The sequence below is a fragment of the Dendroctonus ponderosae genome, unplaced genomic scaffold, assembly GCF_020466585.1.
Source record: "Dendroctonus ponderosae isolate FM_Combo_2020 unplaced genomic scaffold, Dpon_F_20191213v2 Dpon_F_20191213_7, whole genome shotgun sequence".
In the NCBI taxonomy this organism is placed as follows: domain Eukaryota; kingdom Metazoa; phylum Arthropoda; class Insecta; order Coleoptera; family Curculionidae; genus Dendroctonus; species Dendroctonus ponderosae.
Genome location: NW_026018916.1, coordinates 455266 through 476975, shown reverse-complemented (window position 1 = coordinate 476975; position 21710 = coordinate 455266). Strand labels below are relative to the sequence as shown.

The 21710-nt window shown below is 37.0% G+C and overlaps 2 protein-coding genes across 9 annotated transcripts in view; one reads left to right on the top strand and one right to left on the bottom strand.

Annotated features, from left to right (window-relative positions):
• Window positions 1-21710, bottom strand: part of LOC109539810 (prolyl 4-hydroxylase subunit alpha-1) — a 117734-nt gene that overhangs the window by 52453 nt on the left and 43571 nt on the right. Inside the window, exons 1-7 of one of the 4 annotated variants that reach the window (XM_048668390.1) lie at window positions 6258-6448; window positions 2079-2289; window positions 1865-2016; window positions 1467-1598; window positions 1209-1412; window positions 966-1150; window positions 464-703 (exon numbers count right to left, since the gene is read on the bottom strand). In XM_048668390.1, the coding sequence (XP_048524347.1) occupies window positions 464-703; window positions 966-1150; window positions 1209-1412; window positions 1467-1598; window positions 1865-2016; window positions 2079-2260 (1095 nt within the window). In that variant the 5' untranslated portion in view covers window positions 2261-2289; window positions 6258-6448. Of the gene's footprint in view, window positions 1-463; window positions 704-965; window positions 1151-1208; window positions 1413-1466; window positions 1599-1864; window positions 2017-2078; window positions 2290-2491; window positions 2596-6257; window positions 6449-21710 lie in introns of those variants that run through there. The other 3 variants (XM_048668389.1, XM_048668393.1, XM_048668391.1) reach the window with 3 other exon arrangements.
• The window catches only part of LOC109539809 (neutral ceramidase), a 16975-nt gene continuing 4723 nt past the window's right edge, over window positions 9459-21710 (top strand). Inside the window, exons 1-12 of one of the 5 annotated variants that reach the window (XM_048668386.1) lie at window positions 9584-9588; window positions 9877-9937; window positions 12223-12371; window positions 12914-13057; window positions 13951-14127; window positions 16003-16130; window positions 16428-16629; window positions 17308-17517; window positions 19777-19896; window positions 20148-20342; window positions 20396-20629; window positions 20938-21033. In XM_048668386.1, coding sequence (XP_048524343.1) covers window positions 12225-12371; window positions 12914-13057; window positions 13951-14127; window positions 16003-16130; window positions 16428-16629; window positions 17308-17517; window positions 19777-19896; window positions 20148-20342; window positions 20396-20629; window positions 20938-21033 — 1653 coding nt within the window. In that variant the 5' untranslated portion in view covers window positions 9584-9588; window positions 9877-9937; window positions 12223-12224. Of the gene's footprint in view, window positions 9589-9738; window positions 9819-9876; window positions 9938-10457; window positions 10617-11463; window positions 11489-12222; window positions 12372-12913; window positions 13058-13950; window positions 14128-16002; window positions 16131-16427; window positions 16630-17307; window positions 17518-19776; window positions 19897-20147; window positions 20343-20395; window positions 20630-20937; window positions 21034-21710 lie in introns of those variants that run through there. The other 4 variants (XM_048668383.1, XM_048668382.1, XM_048668384.1 and 1 more) reach the window with 4 other exon arrangements.

Below are 21710 nucleotides of genomic sequence, written 5' to 3'. Positions count from 1 at the left end.
TTGGGCAACTTCTTAGGTCGGAAACAATCCAATAAGGGCAAAAAACGCGATTGCAAAATTTTGATTTTCGGTCGAAAATTTCATAAGGGTCCCTATTCGAGTTATGACTAGACATAATTATTAAAGGATTATTCCAGTTTGATTCCGAGTCATAGTTTAAACCAATGAACTGTACAGAAGGTACTTTAGCATGGAGTTCATTGGTTTAAACAGAGGAAAGTGACCCTCCAATCAGAGGTCGTAATTTTATTACGTGACTTACAGCCAATCACACGTAGTTATTATTTGTTTTAAACAGCTGCTGCTGACAATGACAATGACAAGGCAAATGACAACACAACAGTTGTGTTGTCATTTGCCCAGTTTCAATTATCATAGACATATAACAAAAGTCTTGTTATGTCTTGTTATTTTTATTTTATTGTTTATTTCCTTCGAGTGTTTACTATCTAATCGTGCTTACCCTAGGTTGAGCAAGTCGCTTAATAGTTTCGATTTCCTTATCGGACATCACGTCGTGGAAAATGAACAAATCAGGCTCCAAATGGGCTTCCTCCACTTTGAAAGGCGCCAATTTCAAAAAAGGATTATCCCTCGATAAGTAGCGGCACTTTAGCTTGGCTTGAACCTCGACGGGAGTGGAAACTTCTCCTCTACAAAGCGCTTCGTAGAGATCTTTTCCAAAGGGATCATCATAGTTGGGCTACAGGAGAAGAAGAAAGCCCAAGCATATGAGTTAAGAGCTAATTTTTCAAATTATAGTTTTGTGTGATCAATATGAATTTCTTCGCTTGTGAGTGTGATTTTGTTGTCAATGGTCCATTAAAAACTTAATGAAACTGGAACAATTTCTCCTTAAAAAGCACTTAATATTAACCCTGTTTTTTTTACAAACTTCTTTTTGGGTATTTCGCCCCAAAAACTCTTGAGTTAGTAAATGGAAATAAATGAAAGTGAGTCATTACTTTGTAGAATTTTACCCCGTTTATTGGGATGTTTTCCGATTCGTCATCGCCCTTTCTTTTCACCGTTTCATTCTCCTGCCCCTTCAACTGGTCCTGATAGTAAACTTTATTGCCCAGCGCCCGTGAATGGGTTGGCGTCAATTCCAGCAGTTTGTTGGTCAGATCCAGGGCTAAAGCCACATTTCCTGCAGAAATTTCAGTTTTTTTCCCCATTTTTCATCCATTTTTTGCGCTTTGGCCAACCTTGTTTGTAAATGGAAAACGCCAAATACTCTAAAATATCACTCTGGTCCACAGTTTCGTTCGCTTCGCGCTTAAATCGGGCTCCAGCTTCTTCCATCCAAAGCTGCGTGTGGTAGTAGTCGCCATTATTATAGCTTTGTCTTCCCAATTCGAAACAGTCAGCCGCACTTAGTTCTGCACTGTATTTAACACCATTTAGCTCTCCTGTGGACGAAGAAGATATTTTATGTTTGAAGAAAAATGTGTTTGGGACTTTACCGCGAGCCAAAGAAGATGTGTCCAGTCGATATGTATCTTGGAGTCTCATTAAGGCCACAGCTGCACCGTTCAGGTCTTCGTCAGTAGGGAATTTCATGTTTTGCTTAACATATGATATGTTTGCTAGTGTATCTGATCGAATAAGAAAACAGGGAAAAATCCATTATAAGTTCATAACAAAGACATAACGATTTTTACGACCCAAAATATTTTTTCTCATTTATTCCAGACGCGGGATAATTGAAAATTGGCGTTATTCATTTGAGCGCAATTTCGGTTTAAAATGGACAAAAACATTGAAAATCTGACAACAACTGAGAAATAAAACACTCTCATAAACTGCACAAGAACTTTGAAATTGAAATCACCCTGATCGGTTAATCTACAAGAAAACAAACCTGCGTTCATATTTGTGTTAACCAGAGCCTCCACTTGAGTCCAATCGGCTGTTAATCTTTTGACTAACGTGTAGGCATTGATTGGATTGGACAAATAGGACTGGGCATCTTCTCTCGCTTTCTTCTGCTGTCTTTGGTAAATCGCTACATATCTATACCGGAAAAACTTGGCTGAATTTGCAGCTTTTGAATGGAAAAACCGGCGCAAATGTACCTTTTGAGGAGGTCAATTTTTTGCTCTTCAGCTTTAATGTAGTTTTCAACAGTGTCGATGAGAACGTGCTCGGTGTCTAACAAGTCCTCCAAGTCCACCATGGCAGTGTAAACTTCGCATCGGCATCTTTGGATTAGGAGTAGGAATAGGGAGATCACGATCAATGTATGGCACTTGAGCATGGCGGTTTTTATATCAGTTTGATGAGAATCTGCAAGCAAAAGCAAACTTTCTTCAGTTTGGGACGCCAATGTTCACAATCTGCTGCAGATCAATCCGCAGAGAGACAATGGAGATGATGCTTTCGTTGCATCACAAAGACGATAACATATTTTCACTAAAAGGTTGCGGTTTCTTGCAACGATGGATGCATTTGATTGTGTGCTTATTTCCCAACTAATCGTGACACTCACATAACTAATGCAGCCCGAACAACACTTGCCCCATGGATAAGTTGAAGCGATTATTCGCTTTAAGGTAAACTGAGCAGGATTTTTGCTTAGGACACATGTAAGATTGCTGGTGCAGCAATAAGTAAACATTGAATGGCTGGCCTAAACATGCTGACCTTTTGCGCTTAAAAATAAAAACAATTATTGCCAAATACGTTTGGACTTGATGCAACTCTTTTGCGCTTTACTGGTTACATTCGTGCTAATTTACCGTTGGATAATGTTTGGTGTTTCAAACCATGCACAAATCAACAAACATCGTTGGAGGAGGCGACCTAAATAGGATTTTTCAAATGTTTGAAGACAAATATTTGTTGCCTTATTATAAGTAGATTAGTAGGTTTAGAAGAGATGGGCCAGAATGGGTTTTTTTTGTGAAGAAATCTTGAATTTAATTCGTACATCGCATGTCCGATGGGGCTTTGCAGAGGATTTCTTCGTATAATTAAAGTCAAAGGCTGGCGCCGAACTACACAACATTTAATTGCGGTTATTCGCTATTTTTCAAACTCCATTTATGCTCTAATAATAGTGGATCCTTGTACTCAATAGGAAATGCTACATCGGCGCAAATTGTATGTCATTGAAAAAGCCTAATTATCAGTTTTCTCCATAACATTGCAGGATTTCTGATTGGAATCCTTGAGGAAACTTTCCTGGAGAATCCACTGTATTTAAAAGTAAATAAGAATTAATTGAAAATCGTGATGTAACCAACATCTACTAATTCCACTCAAGAGATTCAAGGAGCGTTTGCCACCGCATATGAAGATTTGTTGCATGCATTTGCAATTTATCGATAAATGCATGATGGTAATTTAACCAGATCCCAGTGTCGCATCAAATTTAACAGAAACGGTTGAATTTCAGGGCTGAAAGTAAGCAATTTTAATTTTTTGTCAAGTCAATCCTCGGTGAGAAGTGGCGAAGACGTCTGGCTTGCATTTGAGTTATCAGGCCAAAACTAAAAGTTTATTTCTACGCCATTTGATAGAGGAAGATTTCCTCTATAAGTGCGCGCAAAACTGTTTTACAGGCGATCTTCCTCGATTTGCGACAATTATCTAAACTGCTGGGTAGATAATTGCGATCTTCCCGCTTCCAACACCCGATAAAGAATTTTTCAAAAATGTTTTCTCAAAAATGTGATTGAATAGAACGCTCCTTTATACGCCATCGGATAGAGCAAGGTTTACTCTATTAGATCCAGAAATATTAATTTAGCGGTAGTTTTCCTCGATTTTTGGCAACTGACTAAACTTTTGGGTAGATATTTGCAAAGCTCCCGCTAGTCAGGCTCAGCGAGGCAATTTTCAAAAATGTTTCAACCAAAATTGGGATCAAATAGGAAGCTGCTCTTTACCGGCTTTGACAGAGTCAAATTGCTCTATTGATCCGCTGAGCTTCGTTTTAATAGTGATTTTCCTGCATTTTTTTAGATCTCGTAACTCTCGTGATGAGCTTCCGATTTTTACTTTAACTCGAATTATTTTCCTCAGAATCACTGCCAACCAAACAGGGGTTTTCTACATCATTTTGTAGAGAAAGCTTTGCCCTATTCGTGCACCCAATATTGTTTCTCGCGAAAATTTCCTCGATTTTTTACAACAATCTAAACTCTTGGGTTGATAATTGCAATGTTCCATCTAGTCACATCAGGAAAAATATTTTTTGGAAAAATTTTACTCAAATTCACGAATGATTTTAGGACTCCTTTTTACGCGATTTTATAGAGAAACTTTTGCTCTATTCGTGGGATGATATTGGATTTTAAACCATTTTTCCTCGATTTTTGGCAATAGTCCCAACTCTAATCGACTAATAATTGCATAGTCCCGCTAACCACTCCCGGTTAGGCATTAAAAAAAAATGTTTTAATCAAAATTTAAATATCTTTTCACCATTTTAATTAGAAAACTTTGCTGTATAGCCGTGCAAAGCATGGTTTTAATGGCTATTTTGCTCGATTTTTTGCATATTTCCAAACTCTCGGGAAAAAAGTACAATGACTCTCAAGTCCCACTCGAAAAAACATTTTCAGGCTTATCAAAAAGAGCTATTTTATAGAGGAGGTTTTGCTCTATTTGACTACCGATTATTAAATTAAAGGCAATTTTCCTGGATTTTTCACAATTTTTTAAGTTCTTGGGTAATTAACTGGTATGTTCCCGCTAGTCACACCAAGCAAGGCATTTTTCAAAAAATTTTTACTCGAAACTGTGATCGATCAGAGTGTTATGTTGTACTCCATTTGATAGAGAAAAGGTTGCTCTAAAAGTGCGACAAATTTGAAGTTAAGGGCAATTTTAGTCTATTTTTGGCAATTGTGTAAACTTTTGGTAGATAATTGCTATGTTCCCGCTAGTTGCACCCGGCAAGGTATTTTTCACAAATTTTTTACTCGAAACTGTGGTTGACCAGAGAGTTCTTTTGTACGCCATTTCATAGAGAAAAAGTTGCTCTATAAGTGTGAGAAATTTGAAGTAGCGGCCAATTTTCGTCGATTTTTAGCAATTCACTGAACTCTTGGATTGATAATTGCAATATTTCCGCTATTCACACCTGGCAAAGCATTTTTCAAAACAATTTTACTCGAAACTGTGATCGATCAGAGAGTTATGTTGTACTCCATTTGATAGAGAAAAATTTGCTCTGTTGGTTGGCTCAGTGTCGGTTTAATGGCCAATTTTTTTAATGGCAAAGTTGGCGATTTTTTGCCAACTCCCAAATCTCCGGGATGCAATCACAATGTGTCCTCTCCTCCAAACCTGCGCCACATTTAAATTTTCTGTTTGTCTGTTTTGGGACAAGTGTGATACAATTTTCGTCTAGCCTCGCAATTTTCCAAACAATTTTGAAGATGAACCACCCATGAGAATGCAAGTCACAAAAGCAAGCGAAACGTCTGCTTAAACTACCACGCCCTCCCATCTGGTTGCTTCAATTATGAGACTAATAGATGCAATTTGCATGAGCAGTGTTTGCAATCACGCACTTAATTTTATTTTTACTTTTTTAAATTTTAAGCAGCTTGTTCCAGTCGCCAGCACTTTAACAATCAGCTCACTGTGAATGTGGCCCATGTAAATTTATCTCTAAAAATAGATTTACATGTTTCCGTTGAGTTTTATAGGCAAATTCATCTGCCAAGTTTTCCTAGAGCTAGAAACCTTTTGAAGGTTTTGGGCTGAATTCAGAGAACGAATTAGATTAGAATTTAGAGAAGAATTTAGTCACGTACGCATCAAGATGTGCACTTTAAACGCTGTAAGTTCGGTGGAGAAATTCGCAAGTAAATGAGGTAATAGAATCAAATAAGAACACCATAAAAAGCGAAAAAAACGACTGAATTAATGGGCTTAATTTCTTCATGTTGGGAATGAATTAAAATTCCGTGATGAGCTTTAATGGTACCCGGCCCACATGCGCTTATCTCCAATTTTTGCGGCCTCGTCGCAAGTTTGCTTGATAATAACGTCGCTAAGATAAGTCGATTGATGTAATAAATTTCCTAAAGCGTTAAAAACCACAAATATGCCCAGGAGTAGAAAAAGGAAACTAATAAAACCATTAAAAATATTTGAAAAAAATAAAAAAGAACCACAACAAACAAACCCCTAAACAAAATCCCGCTCAGCTCCCCCTGCAGTCGAAGAGTGGCACACTGCAACGCCCAAGAAAATCAATATCTTCGCACGAGCAAAGATTGGTGAGTTCAAATACTTACATATATTTTGCTGGCCTAATGGAAATGCTGACGAGAACTTTCTTCAATTGAAGAACTATACATCAACACCACTCCATTGAAGCACTGATTTTAAAACCGATTCCCGGCTGCAATGGAACATTTGGATCGCGAATGATCTAAAATACACATGTTTGTGCCACCATGTGTTCCAGCATCATTGTTGCCGCAACACCCAGTAGAAAAATCAGTAGATTGAGTCGCGTGTTGAAGATGGGAAGATTTTTTTTTAGTCAGAAACTTTATTTCGCCCTGCGTCAAATTTAAATTGAAATAGGTATTTTGATAAATTTATTTTGTCTGGAAGACATGAACAATTAAATGTTTGCTAAAAGCGGTGCAGGAAAATCGCAATTAAATGCGCAAGTAATTGATTGAAAAAATAATTAATACTAAAACGCGCGTTTAAGGAGAAGTGAAATGTTGAAACAAAATTAATTTGGAAGCTTACAAAAATGTGCAGTTTTATGAGCGATCAATTTGTTTTTTTTTGTCATTCTAACGCCTCTACTTCAATTTTTTTCACAAATAAACCTTGCCCGATACAGAATTGAAAATTCTTAGAGCAAAAGAAAATTCCAAGTTGCAACTTCAATCTTAATAACCATAAAGAATTTCCAGTAAATTAACAAAACAAAAGTTATATGACTGGCCGATAAAAAACCGAGTAAAAAACCTGAAAAAAATCCTCAGAAACACAAGTGGCGACAACGTCGAAAACACAAAGAAGAAAAATGAACATTAGCGTTTTCCCAATCTCTTCAAACAGGGTTTGGAACTACAGGGGCCATCTGAAAATAGCGAACGAACTGCGTTCTTGATGTAATGCTGCAGGCGATACATTCCTGTTTGTAAACGCGATAAATGCGGAGTCTCATCGCAAGAGACCGCAACGAATATCGTCCAAAATATTTTGAATTCTGTATTTTTCCGATCATAAATTGGGATTAGCCAGTAAACCTGCTATAATTTTTTCTCATTCAAGTCTTTTAATGCGGTTTTAAATACCTAATAAATGAACAAACAATTAAATCTTAAGAAGCATTCAAATATTCTTAAAAGGAATTTACATCAAGAAAAATTATAATTAACAATGCACAATATGTTTGCATGCTACGCTTGTATACAAGCCAACCTTTTTAGCGCACTCTAAAAGAGCCACGTAAAACACATTATTGTTATTCTACACAAGCGGCAAATTAAAATTATGTTCAACTTTCGTATATCCTCTCGAGATGTGAATCATAAAGGAACTTCCAGGTTCAAAGAGAATGTCGCTTCCAAAATCGAACTGTTTTATCTAAATGTTTACACCTTTTATTCGTTGTTTTTAATGTGTTAAAAATATTTAAAAAATTGTTATATAAGAAAAGTTTGTCGGGAAAGTATAATTATTTTCGCAACTTTTCTCGATGATTGGAACATATGTAGGAAAAATTTTCACTCAAACCCTCAAAAACTAGAGAACCATTTGATAGAGAACCGTTTTCACACTATTTGATAGAGAAATATTTGATTTATTATTGCGCTTAACATGGTTCTAAGCGCGATTTTCCTCGAGTTTTGGCAAACTTTCCGATGCAAGTAACAATGTGAATCTTGCTCTATTATTTCTCTAAATAGCTCGTCCTAGCTAGTTTTTGACTATTTTTCAATTGCCTACATTTTCGTGTTTAAATTGTTCTCAAAGTTGTTGTTTTACAACAAAATTTTTATAATTTTGGTAATTTTATAAACTTTCTGGTTGAAATTGCAACGTTTTCAGCAGCCTAACGCGGAGAAGTATTTTCAAAAATCATCACTAAAAATCTAGACTTGCCAAGAAATTTTGATTTTTGCCCTGAAATAGGGCAATACACTTGCCGAGTTTCGTTAAACAGAGAAATTTCCTAGATTTTTGGCAAATTTTCAATCTGTCGGGTTGAAATTCGCGAATTATCTCCAATCCCACTGGACAAAGCAAATTCGAAAATTTTTTACTCAAAACCAGGGCAAATTCGAAAATTCTTTTGCACACCATTTTATAGAGAATGCGTTGCTCTATATATTGGTGAAGTACGATTTTACGCAAAAAATTTCCTGAATTTTTACGATTTTTCAAACATGCGAAATAAAAGTGCAAAATGTTCTTTAATTTATAGGACAGATCCTATTCAAAAAATTTTAGTTCAAAATCTGGAGCAGCCAGGAGGTTTTTAATTGCTCCATTTAATAGATAAATGCTTACGCTACACATCCACTAAATTTTGCTTTACAAACAAATTTTCTCAACTTTTTGCAATGTTCCAAACTATGGAGAAGAAACTACAAAATGTTTGTTCCTTCATCTACAAATCATTTGTGAAAATTCATGACTGAAAATCTGGATCAGTCAGAAAATTCACATTTGCTGCATTTATTAGAGAAGCATGTGCGCTATACATTCGCCCAGTTTCATTTCAGGGACAAATTTCCTGGATTTTTGGCAATTTTCCAAACTATCGAGCTGAAATTGTAAATTTATCTCTAAAGTTTTTTCGAAAATTCTTAACTCGAAATTAAGGCAAATGGCAAAATTATTTCAAACACCTGTGCAGAAAGCTAGCTTTGTTCTATATACCAACAAAAAAAATTCATTCCACAAAAAAAAATCCCAAATTTTTTACTCCTTTCAAAGAACCAACCAGAAAATTCGTGTTAACTACATGTGATAGAGAAATGTTTGCTCTACACATCTGACGAGCCTCGATTTACAGAAAAAATTTCTCGATTTTTGGCATGGATTTTCCAAACTCTCGAGTCAAGATTGCAAAGTTTTCTTTAATTAAAAATCAAAATCAGGAGGAACCCTTAGGCTCCTTTTCATACCACTCTATATGCTCAGCAAGTGTCGTTTCATAGCAAAATTTCCTCGATATTTTACGACTCCAAATTTTAGGGCTGAAAAATGTTGAACTTTTCTTTGGCAAATCGACTCAAAAAACCAATTAGGTAACACAGAAAACTTAAAAGTGGCTTCTCAAAAATCCAAATTCAAATCACTCTGTATATAAGGTTCTGTCCTTGACACTCAATTGTAATTCCGTTCGTGAACCTTAAACGGGCAGGTATCATTGTTAAAGGATGAAAAATGGACGGAATACATTAAATCCCCGGTTCCTGATAAAAAAAAATCAGGTATGCATTATGGCCTCTTCCTTAGCACCAAAGCCAGCACATTTGTGCGTAAATTTCGACCATTGCCAACAGCACGAAAAGCTCTTGAAATTCATTATAAATCAGCCTGTTAGTGGGTGGAAAATGTGCTAATAGAAACAAGAAAATCACATTAGGGGTGAGTCAAGTAAAAAAGAATTAAGCTCTGAAGTGCAGGCTAGATTTAAAGGATTTAAAGCCTTGCTCTTAGCCATAAATAGTGCATTTATTGTTTGAATGCCTATTAATTAGGTATAGCTGATATCGAACTTGATCAAGTACTTTCTGTAATTTTTATCGAACCCTGATAATACAGGCCTGATTAAATGATAGCATCGTTTCCGTCCAAGTGTTAAACTAATTGCTCAGGTGATCGATTTGATTTATTTTGTCGTTTAAGATTTTTTCTCATTTGTTTCCTCCTCAGTTTGTACTCAAGAGACGCTCGAATTCAACTCGAGCTTTAAGAGCTGAATTTACTTACCTTGGTAAGTAGCATTTACATAAAATAATTGAATGAAAAAGGCGCTTTTTAAAACGTACTATTGATGATAGGAAGTTTCCATTTGCTAATTTTTCTCCAATTTTCTATTGAATGTTATCGCATTTTACACTCAGCGGGTTTGCAACTAATTGCCGCAATAAATTTCCTCGCTTATCGCGTCAAATGGCAGAGGAAAGTAGGAAAACTGTCCTAAAATGCACCTATTTTAATGTGTAGCTAGTTTATGAGAAAAATTGTAAAACTTTTCCAATAACTGACAAAATTTCGTCCAGCAAACGCCTTATTGCAGCGAAGAAATGCAGTTCTAAAAATATCCCCGATATACAGGGAAATTATTTTAGAACCCTGGCAGTTTGTTTATTGCTATATAGCCCGATAGCGATAAAAGCAGACACAAATTTCATTGCTAAATAATGCCATTATTCCACTCTTCTTTCCTTGAACATTCCGCAACGGTATGCTTATTAACACCAGTCATTAAGTGATGTAATTTTTACTTTCAGTTTCTGCAAAATAAGAACAGTTGTCCAGTTCGATGGTTACGGGTATGAATGTGCGAGGCGACAGTGAGCGCGTTTTTGTTGTTTTGCGGAAAATTCACATAAATCGACGTGATTTCACCACGAATTATGATGCCGATTAACTGATTTATTTACTGGCAGGTAAATGGATTGAATGTAAGAAGAAGCGAGTCCTCGACTGACGACTTAATAGATTTATTAGCACCGTTTCTTCATGTATTATGTATGTTGCACTTCACTTTTAAGCAACGCTAATTGTTTGACGTGACGTATGAAATGGTTAATCATCGTTTAAACCATCGGTGATTATCGGGCCATTAGGCTGATGTTTAGAGAAAATTGGTCCTGACGTTTCGCTGGCACGCATTACAACCATTTTCAGAGGTGCAAACGCACCGGCGAGCAAAATAAAATACCCACCAACTACGGCTTAATAGCCCAAAAATTCAGCTGAACTGCTTTTGTTTAGGTAATTAAGTCTGTTCGGTATCATCTATAGAAGAGTGTTTGTTTTGTGTGCACACAGTCTGATTCGAGCGTTTCTAATGAAACTGAAAATTCCATTCTGGAACGTAACTGGCAGCGGATGTTTCGCTCGCACCCACGAGGTGGCCGATGGTCGGCGCGCTGCTGCGTTCGAACTTGCTACCTTCGCGGCTAAAAATTTATCAAGGTGTTTTTTCCGTTCGTTTCCAAATAAAAAAACACACTTTGACAAACATCAAATTTTTCACGGGCTCGCAGTTGGCGTATAAGTAAAAGAAGTTAACTGAAAAATGCCACTTAAATGTGATTAATTCCACTAACTGTAGCACCATTTACAGTAAATTTTTAGTGAGCTTTTTGGCACCTTCAATGTGTTTCGCAGTCCCAGATGTTTGCGCTAAATTCCGGGTAGCAATAATAATACGCATTTGCCCCGTTACTTCCTGATACGTTGGAGCAATAATTGTTCTTATAAAAATTCCCATTGTTTTTCTAATCAAGTGGATGATTTGAAGCATTCGGAAGAGGTAAGTATGTGTTAATTTTCATTCACATATTTTTTGTTAAAGACACTTAACTCAAGCCCACTGTTGAAAATATCGGCAATGAAATAATTGAATGGTTGGATTTTTCTGGTTAGACAGTTGAAAAATAATTAAGGGAAATTGGGGTCTCTAAAAGGTTGGCCGTGTAATTGAGAGCCGCTCTGCGCGTTAATAAAAAAATATCCGAGCGAACAACTTCAGCAGGAAATCTTAAATAAATTTTCAACGATAGCTTGTAATAGACATAAATGTGTCCTCAAACTGTTAAAAACTTGCTGTATTTCGGAAATTTTTGAGAACCTTCAGACTAGAGTCGCAAATGGGGGTTTATTAATTCAGATTTATCACGAATTTCCCTCAAAAACCCACAAACTTAAGTAAATGAGGCGGAATTAATTGGAAATTTTGCTCTCGCGTTTTCCAGCAGAAATCGATGCTAGCAGCTTGTCTAAGAGGTTTCTATTGAAAAGTTGATTAAATTCACATCAGCTACAGTTCAAGGGAAATTTTCAAGGCTTTCATTTGAATAAAATTGGCCCTATTTTCTCTTTTGCAGATAAAGTGCGCCACTAGGAAAGCTGAAAAGCGAGTTTCCAAGCAACCAACTTCTGCATTTTTTCTTGTTTTCTTCAAATTCCTTCTTGTGCTTGCCTGCAGCTCTGATCTATTAGAGATGTCTAAGCAAGTTTACCTAAAATTTTTAAATTTGGTTTCAGATATGAAGAAACTCATTGCCCTTCCATCATGCAACCAAACGCTTCTTCTCCTTTGGATTTCCTCCGGATTGTTACCGATTGTGTTCGGAACATATCAAGTAGGAGTTGGTCGGGCTGATATGACTGGACCTTCAGCAGAAATCACTCTTGTAAGTCACCAAATACAGGGTTTTTGATAAGGATTCGAAAATATTTAAAGTAATTTCAATCTACTACTGAAGGAAAAGTTTGCAGGTGCTTAAATCTGTTTTAGCCAGTAAAGTTTACATTTAACAAAATAATGGAAGTTGAAGGAAAATTTGAACATCAGCATGAGTTGAGCTTTATTTGTTTATTGAAAAGATATCGAACATTGTAGAGATGCAATCTGGCACAACATCCACGCTAAATGGCTATTAAGAATGCATTTTGGTTGAAATGTTATCATAAAACTATAAAATCTCTTGCAGTCGTAAAATGTTTATTCGCGCGAAATGAGCATTTTCAAACCGTAAAATTCGGCGGGAAATTAATGCTACGTTATTATCCGACGTAAAAGTGTTTGTATTTCGATTTATTCCACAAAAGGGATTTGGTTTCACACTTGATAAATGCATGAAATTTTTGGCTTCAAACTTAATCAGAACCGGATCTAGCAAAAGAACTTGACTAAAACAAACTAGCGAATAATCAACATATTGCGTATTTTCAGATGGGATATGCAAAACTAACGCAAAAAGGCTGCGGAATCCACTTGAGGCAATTTGCCCGAGCCTTTATTTTTGACGATGGCACCACAAGAGTTGTCTTCGTATCTGCTGATGCCTGCATGATCTCCCATGGACTCAAAAATGCAGTAAGTGTAATTTTTTCACTGCACTAAATCCTACGAAAACACTTGAGACTGTGAAGTATGCACGTAAAACATCCAGACATTTTTTCACCCAGTTATCTTGTTGGTACTCGAAGTTGATAAGCGGCTCAAAAACATCACATTTGCTAGTTTTGAAACTGGGGACTGTTATATCAAGCTCCATTATTTAGTACAGAGTGGAAAATCTTCACACAATTTTTCAAATTCCTGTAGTAAAATGTTTGTTGGCTTTATTTGGACAAACCTCCTGAATCCTGGATGAGCAAAACAACTTTACGAGGTTTCCATTATTTATTTACTTACGTAATGCTGAGCTGCATTTTACGCGTGAAATTTGCAACTCGTTATTTCCATCCATATATCCAGATGCACTACCTTTATTGAAAAATGTGCATTTCAAATTTGTTTTGGTCTTAATTAATTCACCCAGTTTACCCAGAGGTTTGGCACCAACCAAACGCGACTTGCAAAAATTCTGGAAAATTTCATGATGATGACTGACATTGGAAACTTTTCCACTTATAGAAGCGAGTTTTCCTTAAAAAAATTATCCAAAATCGACTTTCTCACCTCGCAAGCACCAGAGAAAATAAATGCTAAATTCCTGATTGCAAAATCCACCACAAAAACCAAACGTGATTTTGAAAAATTGCTGAAAATTTCCTGATGGTGACTGAAAATTGAAACGTTTTTCCTTATGAAAAGAACTCTTTCTTAAACAAATGCATCGCAAATTGAATTTTTCCCTTCGAAAACGACAAAGAAAATACAAATTCAAGTCCGGCCTGCAAGAACTAGCAAATTGAAAGCTATATAGAAAAAATCTTGCAAGTTTCCTGATGATGATTGAAAATCGAAACTTTGACTTTCTACAGGTGATGGAGAAGCTGGAAACTAAATACAACTCTACTTATACGTTCGAAAATTTCATTTTGAGCGGAACTCACACTCATGGAGCACCTGGAGGATTTCTCATGGATGTTTTGTACGATATCACTCAACTGGGATATTGCAAGGAGACTTTGAATGCTTATGCCAATGGAATTTTTCTTGTAAGTAGTTTTTAGTCGGAAAATATAAAAAACGCCCAGTTTTAACTCCAGTAATGGGAGAAGCGTGCAATAATATCGGGCTTTTGAATGGAAAGCGTAATAACATCTGAGCAAAGCTGGCAGATGCTGTAATACGAATTATTTTACGTGTAAAGGATTAGATTTATCCAAAATGGAGCTCGAACAGGAAAAGCACATGTTAAAGGAATAATAAAAATGAATTAAAACCAGAATTTTTCCTCAAAATATAAAAAATCAATTGCAGGCGAACAACACAAAAGTTCAACACTAACCCTCGGATAATTGGATTTGCAATTTTCCTTCACTAATTACTTCCTAAAGTGATTGAATTAAGTCCGTTTTCAAGTTAAGCACACTAACGACAATAATTTGACACTCCGAAGCCCGACAGTAGTTTAGTAATTACACGATTAAGTTTATCCACGTGTTGCACAAATTCGGCCCAATTTTCCGGCTAATCTGGATAAAATTTCCATTGCATTTTTTATTGGTCTATAAATCCAACACAAGAAAAGTTGTCGGATTCGTTGTGTATCCGCATTTATTTATCGAAAGCTCGAAAGAATAACATCATATTGACAGAAATTTGTCCCGACGTTTCGCTAACAGGCATAGCTGGCATCTTCAGAGGTTTATTCGCACCCAAACACACCTCTAAAGACCGCCAGAATCAAATTCCTATCAACAAAGCCCTAATAAATCGAAAATGATTATTTACTCAAACTATTAACTAATAACACCATTAAGAGAGGTGTGAAGAATGCAAAATTGTTTTTGCTCTAAAAAAAACGAAACGCGCATTTTGCCTAGCTGATAACTGAAATATTTTTAGCTGTGAATGTGGCAAGTTGGAACGCAGCAACGGGCCGATCATTTTGCCTCTCTTATATACTTCTATAGGTGCGGGTGAGACAACCAATGCCAGTTACGTTCCCGGCTGGACAATTGAGTTTTAATTGACTCATTCAAAACAAAGTTTGAGAAGCCGAAAGAAACAAACAGATTTAAGTTCCTATCAATAAAGGCTTAACTTCTATTAACAAAGACGTATTCAGAGATAATTAATGACTTTTGAAACTTCCCCTGGTAGAAACTGTTTCCCATGGTAAATTCTTCACTGTTTTATTCCGATTTAATGAAAAATGGGCCCAAGAGTTCAATAAATAACTTCTTCTTCTAACTCCATTAATTACCTGCTCCATATTACGAATCAATAACACCTAATGGGGCCTTCGAAACTCGATTTATGAGCGCATTTATTTTCTCTGTGGGTCGAAGATGGTTTCGGGAAAAATGTATTTTGGTTAAAATTGCACAACCCATAAGTTGATGAAGCCGAATGGCGCAATACTTTGCTGCATGCTCGTTTTCCATGAAAAAAACCTTTGAGTCAAGAAAACACGGGAGTTTTGCCCGATTAACCTGATTAAATTCTGGTTTTAAAAAACCAGCTGAAAGATAATCTGAAGCGCTTTGTAAAGGTTGCGGATGTTTTGAAAGCTTTCAGCGCAAAGCTCAAAAGATGAACTTCGTTATTTTCATTTTTTCGCCTATTTTAAAGGTTGTTGCCTTAAAGATCATTTAAGCTGCCAGAGAAGCAAACGTATTTTGTTTTTCAACCTTCCGGCTAAAATCCTTTACGATTCGGACAAAAACATCAACCTCACAAGAACAGTCGTTACTTCCTTTGCCGGTTCGGAGTCCTCAGATTCCTGATTTTACATCAAAACGGGGGAATTTGTGTCCAAATTGCCGTTCAATTTGGGGATCAGGAAAAAATAACTTAAAACCGGACAGAATTCGAAAGAAGCAGTCGCAATTTTAGCGTCCAATTAAATTTCGTTTTGTTTGCAGGCCATTCAGAGAGCTCACGAAAACATCGTGGAAGCGCGAGTTTTCATTAACTCCGTAGACGTTGTAAATGCCAACATAAATCGCAGTCCTGCATCATACGAAAAGAATCCTCAAGAAGAAAGAGACAAGTAAGAAAGTGCAGTTTTGCTGAAGTTCTTCAGAAAATGCTAAAATTTCAAATGAGTAAATTCATATCCAAAATCCAGACAAAGTGGATCGAAATTTCAATTCAGGAAATACTTGGAATGCTTGTTGGTTTCAATTAAGCACCGCTAGAATAGTTCGAGCAACTTAAGTAGCAGGATAATAAGGAAAGTTGCAAATTAATTAAATATTCGCAGGTGTTAAAGTCAGGAGATGATTCTTGTTCAGTGTTATTGTGAAGGAAATTTCGTGTTTAAGGCAACTTTTATTTTGTCTTCCAGATACGACTACAATACTGACAAAACATTGAGGCAGCTGAAAATCACTCGTTCTTCAGACAATGTGGTAATTGGAGCCATTAACTGGTATGCTGTCCATGCTGTTTCAGTCAATAACACCAATTGTTTGGTAACAGCTGATAATGTGGGGCATGCTTCTATTCTATTGGAGGCTGAATACAATCCCAACAGCGTGATAGGACAGGTAGGAAAAAACGCTTAAAAATCAATGACAAAAATGTCTCAAGCAATATTGCTTGGAAACTGTTGAGTTGAAAAATTTCGGTTTTATTCAGTCAACATTCATACAGTTTGCTCAAAACCGTTGCCACTAAAAACACTATTAATCACAAAAATGTTGCCTCTTTGCAATAAAAATGGGGATTTCTTATGTGATTAGATTTCCTCGGGAAAAGTCCAATTCGCTCTCATCGAGCGGAAAGTAAGTGTCGTTAAAAGTGAACCCTAAACTTTGACAATCCGAGTTTACTACATACTAAAAACGCATTTCCCAAATAAACCATCAAAGTTTGAGCACAAAACTTCGAAGAGAAAGTGTGAAAAGAATCAATAAGGAAATCCCTTCTTTAGGAAATTAGGCTTAATTTCTTACAGAAGCTTTGGCCAAAGGCAGTTGAAAAATCAGGTAAGCACAAAGAAATCGGGTCCTTTTCAGAAACTCTTCATCTAGTTGGGCTGATTATATAAACCGACTGGATTTAGTCCCCAGCTTATCAAGAAAAGTCCAAGAAATTCGTCACAAATTTATTTTCCGGCTGCACACTCTGAAAACAGCGTGTTGAGTTCAAGGGAATGAGCTTCGCATTTAATGTCAGCTTCTAAATGTTGCAAAGAAACTCATATAATTAAAGGAAAATTTTAGGGCAGCTTTGTTGGAGCGTTTGCTTCGAGTAATCTGGGCGATGTTTCTCCCAACTTAAAAGGGCCGATTTGCGTGAATACCGGAGAAGAATGCGACTATCAAACCAGTACTTGCAATGGGGAAAACAAGTACTGTATTGCCATGGGCCCGGGCGATGATATGTATGAGAGTGAGGAAATTATTGCAACTCGTCTATTTGGGAAAGCCAAGGTAAGTTTCCCGCATGTATTCATTAATTTATCGGGCTTGTTAAACGCAGGGTGTTTTTTCGCAGTTTCAGAGGTTTGTTTGCACCCGATCATACCCAAAAAGCATCGTTTGTCCATAGAATTTTACAAGCTTGCGATGCGATTTTTATCTAGTTTTTAGTCGTATCATTAATAAAATTTCTCTTCGAACTGCAAATTTGCACTTTTTTCAATACGGTTTGCATGTAATTTTTCTTTTGAACACCTCTAACATACAGGACCATTATTTAAAAAATTATTATTTTAAAAACTGTTTCGAATGAATCTTACACGCCCATTTCGGAACGTAGCGGATATCGGTTTTCTCACTCCCACCCGTTAGAGGCTATAGCAAACATTAAATGACTGCGCGGTGCTACGTTCCATCTTGATACCATCACAGCTAAAAATTATTCAGTTTTGACCGAAACACCGAGCTGTTTTATTCGTTAGGAAATGAAAAATACTTTCGAAATTCCTTTGGACCACTGGTTAATAACCCTAAATAATTAATTTTCTAACAGTTGGTCTGCAGCAGAGAATTTCCTGATCCTTTAAATTTCCCATCATTTCCAGCGCTGTTCGGTTTACTATTTCCTGAGCATATTTGCTGCTTAGTAAATTAATTCCTGGTGGTTTTGCAAACACAAACACCACAGTTTGTGCTCGGTTGCACTTTATTGATAGTCTTTCCCGGTAAAACGAGCTGTCAAATTACTTACGATATACAGTAAACAACAACGCTGGTTTCAATTTTTAACAAGATTTGCCCTGAATTTCCGCCGGTATTTTCTTGCAAGGTTTCTGCTGACGATTAGCTTGAACTAATTCGGATTAAAAGCTTTCACACATTTCATGCGGGTTGAATTAATTAAGGCACATCAATGCAAAGTGGAAGAAGAGCTTCGGATGTTTTGAGAGTTTTCTTTCTTATTGTTTTCTCTAAGGGCGGGTTTAAGAAAGGCACGTGCAGTTCGAGCTTGAATAAATCAAACTTCAATCCTCCTGCAGAGGCAACGTTTAAGGAAACTTTCAAATCCACTTTGGAACTTTGCGGGACGCCGCTATACTTCAACGCACTTCCGATTGGGATGCGTTCAAATTTTAGCTAGCAACTTGTTGAAACGGGAAATTACGTAGACTTTGAAGGATGGGGAGATTTATGTGAAGATTAGTAGCGATTGGACTACTTTTGAGTTTCACTGAGCAACTGGCCAGAAAATCGCTGTTTTATTAGCAGCTGCAAACGTGCTTAGAAAGTTTCTTGAAAGTGCAAACGATGAAAGTTTGGAAAAGTTGCCCCAAGTACAATTTTCGCAATTTTCCCAAAACGACCGACTCTAAATTTGGGCTAAAGTATTTCGCCAGCCAAATTACTTTTGGGCGAATTATTTTTGGTTTCCGGGTAATATCAGCTGGAGCTCGAAAAGTTTGGAGATTTCATGTTGTATTTATGGACGTGTGCATACGCTTTCAATCAGAACTTTTAGATTATCTTCCGATTGGAAGAATTCGTAAAGTGAAAGAAACTGCAATTTATTCGGGAACATTATCGTGGAGAATCGAACAACTTTTTGTTTGTTTCCAGAAAGGAGCACGAGAAAAGGGCTGTTTTGCGATCTAAATGTACTTGAAATGTCGTTATTTTTGTTGTTAGAAAAATTGGGAAATTTTCAATATAAGTCTTAAATTGTACATCATTTTCGGCTCACGGGAGCGAGGAATGCATCGAACTCATTGAAAAACATGCTAGAGGTTTCAGATCCGAAATAATAGACATTTTCGGCAAATTTTAAGCGTTTTTTGATCGGTCACGATCTTTAATCGACGATTTCTTCATTATTATTGACCCAAACACAGTGGAATCAGTAGACAAGTGTTTTGAACACTTTCGTTCGTGCGGCTTTATCACAAATCCCTGCCGAGAGGGTCAGAAACCGTGTGGTAAATGCGCGAGGCCTTCACGAACTGCCAGTTAAAAATTGGCTATAAAACACTCCCGATGTGAGCAAAACTGCAATTTGCTCTTAAGAAAACGACAAATTTCCATTGCAATTCAGAAAAAAAAAGACTCAAAAACAATTTGGGCACAATTAACACCGATATTCAAAGAAAAACTTGTGAACTATCAGTTGAAAAATTGCTATAAAACACAGTAATCAGTTGAAAAACCCTCCATTTATAGAAAACTAAATTTATAGAAAAAAACTGTAGAAAAATGTGACACATTTTAAAATTTTAGGAACTACTGTTAAATGAAACATCCCAAGAAGTAACTGGACCAATCAAGTACATTCATCAATGGGTGGAAATGGCTAATCAAACCGCTCAGATTCAGAACGCAAATGGAACAATCGAGACTGTAAGTTCCACTAGCAGGTTATTTTCCCATTATCGTCAATATAAGCCGATCAGGCCGGCATAGTTCAAGCAAATTGAAAACAAACAAAGAAAAACCCCGAGAAAGCAACCTACAAGTTTAGCCTTCACGCTCTTGCACTTAAGCCTAATAGCTTCAAAGGCCTGAGACTTTCAAGAGCCGGAAGAGCTTAAAAGGAAACTTCCAGTTTGGGCATCGAAAATGAAAGTTTCCAGTGAAACTCTTTATTTTAGGTGCACGGTTGTCTTCCGGCGATGGGTTACGCATTTGCAGCTGGCACAACCGACGGTCCAGGAGAATTCGACTTCAAACAGGCCCAAATCACTGATAATCCCTTTTGGAATCTGATACGGGACTTCATTTTTCCGCCCGAACCCCAAGATATTGAGTGCCATTATCCGAAGCCCATTCTAATGAACACCGGGCGGGTAAAAACGAGACGTTTAAAGGGGATGATTGAGTGAAAAAAAATTAATTCCAGTTGACTGTGCCATACTCCTGGCAGCCAAAGATAGTTTCCACGCAGATTCTTCTGCTGGGAAACTTTGCCATGATTGCTGTTCCAGGGGAATTTACCACCATGTCTGGCAGAAGACTTCGAGACACCGTAAAAACCGCTCTTATTTCCAGCGGCGGCGATCCGACCACCGAAGTGGTGCTGACTGGACTCAGCAACACCTATACTAGCTACATTGCCACGTTCGAGGAATATCAGGTAAAATATCAAACCTGCTTGAATTCCCAATAAACAATACCTGAGCAAAGCGGCACGTGAACGGTGTATATTTCACAAAGTTCCAACAGGAAAATATGTTAAATCGGCATTTGCCCGCTAGTCCCTTTCAATATGCTTTACGGGATCAGACCTTTATCAAATTAAACCATATTGGGACTGTTTACAGAATTCCAGGCGATCAGGGGGCGACATTGATTGAGTTAGGAAACAAACAAGTGTTTGCTAACTCAAATAATTTTCCCAGCAAAATGCTAGTCAAAGGGCTGAGGAAACGTTTTATTTTCCAGCTTCAGAGATATGAAGGAGCCGCCACTATTTTCGGGCCGCACACCTTGCAAATCTACCAGTCGATATACAAGAATCTTGCGGAAGCGATTATACAGGTGAGTTTTTGGTTTCAGTATTTTTATAACTGTAATCATTGAAATGGTGAGCGCTTCTTTAGTGCTCTAAATTTTATAAATCCTGTTGGGTTCATTCGCTTAGATCGCATTGTTACTAGTGAATACTTTGGCATTGTTTCCATGTGTTTTTCCTAACTGGGTAAACACGACATTTTGGCATAATTTTGCTCGAAGTGTCTGATATTCAAATTTCGCTTTCTGGGTCAAAACTATTCGAATTTCCTCACTTACGTTGTTACGACTGAATCGACTTTTCAATTCTCTATCCAACGATGTCAAAACGAATTTTTTGGCTCGAATGGTTCTTGAGAAACTTCGAAAAACGCAGCGTCATGTTCAAGTGGATTTTGCAACTCAAAAAAAACCGACGCAAATCTAAAACTTGTTGAATTCAAGCATTTTTTGAGAAAACTGCCAACATTTCCTTATCGATGGTTCACTTGCTAAAAACGCCATTTATTTCTCTCTAGAATGACGTACAAATGAGCGTTCTTGCTCATTTTTCCTCCGAGAAATGATCAAAAACGAGACGGAAAACATGAAATTTTGGCATAATTTTGAACCTAAGTGTCTGATATTCAAATTTCGCTTTCTGGGTCAAAACTACTCGAATTTCCTCACTAACGTTGTTACGACTGAATCGACTTTTCAATTCT